We start from the raw sequence: 4,972 nt of genomic DNA, 5'->3' as shown, positions 1-4,972 counted from the left end.
ATTACAAACTAATTGGTGGGGTTGGGGCAATGGAGGAAACAATTTTTATTTCAGAGTATTCCATTCTAACCCAATCATTCCGAAATCCCATGAATATTAACAATTTGTCTACCCATCTTGCTTCTGATCGCACTATTGCTCTCTACAAGACTTTGGCTTGAGGACTAGCGAAAGCTTCAAGTGTCATGACTCATTCTAGTATCACCAATAGTGGCGCCAAAATATACCCAGGTTTTCAGGGTTTTCCTCTAAAGCACACTTCTTGACTGGTAGAGTCTTCTTCTCTCTTTATGGCAAGATTGGTAGGCGAGGCGAGGCCAGACGACTAATATCTAGACCCTCTAAGTCTAGTGAGAGCCACCCGTGTGGGTAAACTTAGATGAGCTTCACTATGAATGGGAGAGGAGCCTTCCTAATCCTAGCCTCACTAATGCTTATAAAAATTTAGATGAGCTTCACTATAAAGGGCCCTATATTTCCAAACAAGGAAATAATTCTACATCAAGAAATGCAAATTGACTAAAAAGAGTCCCTGATTTAGGATAGAAGAAGAAGGAGAAGAAGAAGAAGAAGAAGAAGAAGAAGAAGAAGGGGGGCAGCTTCAGCAGCAGAAGAAAGCCATGGCTGCAACTCTTCTCCCTCTGCAATACCCCTCCTGCTCTCTTCCTCTTCCTTCCTGCGCCTACCATGGAAGAAGGTCTCCTTCACTCGTACACTCAGCATCACCAGCAGGAGCTTCTGCATTGTCTTTACCTCGAAAGAAGGTGTGTGCTGTGAGAGAGACAGATTATAAAGAGAATGGAAACTTGTAGATTTATGAGTTCTCTCTCTATAAGGTGCTTTGTTTTTTTCTTGATAAACCCAGTCCTTTTCGGTATTATTTGCTCATAAACTCAACCCTTTTCTCCACATTGCTATATAAGGTACTGTGTTTTTTCCATAGATACGTACTTGACCTCTTTGTGTTATACGTTGATCACTCATCTGCCTTGACATGTGCATACTTGTTACCATGGCTATTGTTTCATCGCTTTTGTGTATATAGAATTGATTCTATTTCTCTCCTTTGGTGTATATAAGGTACTTGTTCCCATCGGTATTGGAACTGAAGAAATAGAGGCAGTTGTGATAGTGGACATTTTGAGGAGAGCTGGCGCAGATGTCATTCTTGCATCTGTCGAGAAAGAACTCCAAATTGAGGCCTCACGGAGGGTAAAGTTAGAGGCAGATATACACATCTCATCGTGCGTCAGAGAACCTTTCGACCTCATCGCTCTCCCAGTATGCCTATTTTAAACTGGACCTTTGTATCCATACCAATGAGGTATTTTTGGATTAGTTAGTTAGCTGGTTAGTTGGTTAATACTCTTTTGAAAGAGGGTACTTATCATATTTTCCTTTTAGGATAAGGATATGCATATTGGAATCCTTCAGTTACAGAATTGATTTTATTGTTCTTATCAAAATATTTTTGTATATTGGGTACCTCTTTAGGGTGGTATGCCGGGGTCAGCTCGTCTTCGAGAGAACGAAATGTTGAAGAAAATGACTACGGAACAAGTTCAACAAGGAAAGCTTGTCGGTGCTATTTGTGCTGCCCCAGCTATTGTTCTCCAAGAATGGGGCTTATTGGAAGACCGGAAGGTGCACATGTTGTGCATAAATTGTATATGGTTATGTAGATTTCATAAAATGGTTGAAACTTGAAGCTCCATCGCTTTTGGATATCTAAAAACCACTTAAATTGCTGAAGTGAACTCTTTAAGTTTATATTGTTGTATTGGACCTCTGACCTCATGTCTAGTTTCTCGGGATATTGTATGTTATGGATATGCCCCATTAATACAATGTTGAAATTAATATCTTTTTTATGGATATTGTTTATGGATTCGCAGGCAACATGTCATCCAGGATTCATGGATAGCATGAGTCCGACTTTCTTGACAAATGCAGCGGTGGAAGAAGATGGGTGTATAATCACAAGTCGGGGTCCGGGCACGGTGTTTGATTTCGCACTCACTTTTGTTGATAAGTTGTATGGCGTGAAGAAGTATGAGGAGGTCCTCAAACCTTTGGTACGCTTTCAAAACCTCTTCAAAACATGGAGTGAATAAATATTCTTTAGATTGAGTCAAACAGAACATGAATTAGAAAACATTTTCAGAGTGAGGTATTCATATAATCTTATATTTTCAGTGTTAAGGAGCTCATATATATAATCTATGTTGGCCTCCTTATGTAGGTCTTGGGATCTAGGAGTCGGCATGAAAATTTGAAGCAAGAATTTAATTTTCAAGATTGGAAAATGCTTGGCGTTCCACACGTAAGAATCTTTGTCTATTGTCTAGCATCCCATTTATTATTATGATTGGAAATTAGACATTAAAATACCATTTTTTTTTCCAGAAGCAAAATATTCCTATAGTTTATTATGATAAATGAGGGATGGATTACTGTTTTTTCCTTGACAGGTTTTGGTTCCGATCGCTAATGGGTCCGAGGAAATGGAATCTGTTATCATTACTGATGTTCTTCGGAGAGCTGGTATGAAAGTCACCCTGGCCTCTGTAGAAGATGATATCTCCATTGAAGCTTCGAGAAATGTTAAAATAATTGCCGACAAGCTTATCTGGGATGTAAAAAACTCGACTTTCGATATTATAATCCTACCGGTATTGTATATATTATGATTTGATGAAGCTTGGATGTGATAACTTAGATTTCTTTCGTTATCTGCTTGATTTGGTTTGTTGGAACATGATATTTTCTTTTCTTTTGCTATATATGATGAATTTCTTAGAAAGAACATGAGCAGGTTTTTGGAATGTAATATTTTTGGAAATTGTTTTAATTTTTCTTCTTTTTCTGCTTGATTTGTTCGAATTCTTTAACCAGGGGGGTTTGCCAGGATCGGAGAGGCTACGGGACTGTGAAGCTTTGCAAAAGATGCTAGAGAAACAAATAGAGGATAATAAGCCAATTGGTGCCATTTGTGCTGCTCCAGTTGTTGTATTAGATGCACATGGATGGTTGAAGGTTTGTTTTTTTCTTCACTAATTTGTTTATCATGTTAAGCATTAAACATCATGGTAAAACACCAACACGCTCCCAATTGTTTTTGCTTGTTAAAAATGATAATGCCTTTTAGTTCCGAAAACAATGTCCGAAATTGACCAAAATATGCCTCAAATTTAGGTAGGGTTATTCACCAGTAAGGATTACTTGGTTTTAAAAAATAACCAAGATACCCCCCAGTTTGTTTATATTACAGAAAACGTGGGCTACTGGTAAATATGCAAAACCTTTAGGGCACGTTATAAACTACTTGACTTTTATGGTACAATTTTCAGGGAAAGAAAGCTACTTGTCATCCTGCATTTGTGAAAAATCTTCCAAATAAAACAGCTGCAAAGTCAAGGGTAGTTGTTGATGGGTACACTATCACAAGCCGAGGTCCTGGTACAACTATGGAGTTTGCACTATGCATTGTCGATAAATTTTTTGGGAAAGAGAGAGCTTTAAGTGTCGCCAAAGCCATGGTCTTTGAATATTCATAATGATCTCCATGTCATTGTTGCTTAAACTTATGGTGTAGCAAGAAGGGGCAAGATTGGGCCATCTAATATATAGAAAAGCTCCAGCTGCGATGTTCTTGTGTTTTTATTTGAAAGTGACAAAGAGAAAATGTCAGCTGTTGGGAAATCGCATTCAAGGGATGACTGTTGAATTTGAAATCACAAACTATTCATTGGGATAGTATGGTGGGATAGTGTGGATTTTGATTGTTATATCACACCATTGAGGATTTTAAGGGCAAATGAGATGGAGCAACTATTTGTAGTTAACAATGCTGTTTCCAGAAGCTGTAGCTCATGTAATGCGGAGAAAATTATCCCATCCCCAACTGCCCAATTTTAGTAGCATTGGGATTAAAACATTGAAATGTTTATTGAGAGAATGGAAGCCTTCAGTTAATTTGTGTTTGAAAGTTACTGATTTTATATTCTCTACTATTTATATTAATATATTTCGTTAGTGTACCAAATTTGATGTTTTTTCATAAGAATTGAGATGATAGAAACCCTTACATAGTTAAGGAATGCCAGCAGGCGTTTCTTGCTCGCTAAAATGGGTAACTAGTCTACTAGAGAATTATTGAAAACACAATGGGTAACACAACTTGGAGAATGTATACTAAGTGTTGGCAAAACAATTCAGAAAGAGGATGAGGAAATGCCATTGGTGCACAATGTGCATCAATGAAAAGTGTGAACTTTGGATTTCAATAAAAACATTGTTTTGGTTTGTGGCCAAAATCTGAAGTCTTTTGTGACCAACTTAAGAAAAAGCTACTGAATTATTCGGAGAAATGTTGGAAGAAGTATTGATTAAATGACACCGATTTGAATATGTAGGAATGGCTTCAGTGCATTGTTTAAGCAAATTTGTGTTTGTCCTCACTTCATTGAATAAGGCAAGTTTAGCACTGAGGGCCTTTCATGAGACCAGAACAAATATGATTAACATACCCATAACGAGCTTGGCCAAAAGTGAGCCGCTATGTTGTGTTCCAACTCTAGAGATGCACTAAATCCTACATTCACTTTTTAAATTCTACACCTAAGTTATAAAGAAACCTACATTTCCATACCAAAATTGGCCATTAGTATAAAAGATGATGTGCACTATGATCCAATGGCACCGTACAAAAAAAAACATGTTCTGTCAACAATATTTCCCTTCATGCACTGCCTATGGCTAGTTCCCCCCACCAAAACTCTCCAAATAACCCCTGTAGCATGAAATGAAAGACGAGATCTCCATCTTAACTCTACTACTTGCTTCTTCCACATGATGGGCTTACTAAAACCCCATTCCTAGGTGACCCTCTCCGACACCCATTCTGATTTGGATATTAGTCTATTATATACCTCATTGGTTTTAACTTGATCTAAAAACTTGTTTGTTGGAC

At 37.7% G+C, this 4,972-nt stretch overlaps 1 protein-coding gene across 1 annotated transcript; it reads left to right on the top strand.

Moving 5' to 3' along the window:
- Window positions 1-596: 596 nt before the first annotated feature.
- On the top strand, window positions 597-3,943 carry LOC147850655 (protein DJ-1 homolog A-like). Its single transcript, XM_087336747.1, has 8 exons — window positions 597-764; window positions 1,081-1,281; window positions 1,495-1,644; window positions 1,896-2,075; window positions 2,243-2,323; window positions 2,472-2,672; window positions 2,896-3,036; window positions 3,351-3,943. Exons 1-8 carry the CDS (start codon window positions 621-623, stop codon window positions 3,555-3,557), a joined length of 1,305 nt encoding a protein of 434 aa, XP_087192873.1. The 5' UTR covers window positions 597-620; the 3' UTR covers window positions 3,558-3,943.
- Window positions 3,944-4,972: the final 1,029 nt, after the last annotated feature.

Source organism: Azolla caroliniana, unplaced genomic scaffold (assembly GCF_043228905.1).
Source record: "Azolla caroliniana isolate FFs.n. ecotype wild unplaced genomic scaffold, voAzoCaro1.0.p SCAF_21, whole genome shotgun sequence".
Lineage (NCBI taxonomy): Eukaryota > Viridiplantae > Streptophyta > Polypodiopsida > Salviniales > Salviniaceae > Azolla > Azolla caroliniana.
Note: the sequence above shows the minus strand (reverse complement) of the source record. Positions and strands in the feature narration are given on the sequence as shown.

Bases quoted from the DNA above. Each gene is read 5' to 3' on its own strand.
- LOC147850655 (XM_087336747.1), top strand. From the start codon at position 621: ATGGCTGCAACTCTTCTCCCTCTGCAATACCCCTCCTGCTCTCTTCCT. The intron at 1,282-1,494 runs GTATGCCTATTT...GTACCTCTTTAG, and splicing joins TCGACCTCATCGCTCTCCCA to GGTGGTATGCCGGGGTCAGC. The intron at 3,037-3,350 runs GTTTGTTTTTTT...TACAATTTTCAG, and splicing joins ATGCACATGGATGGTTGAAG to GGAAAGAAAGCTACTTGTCA.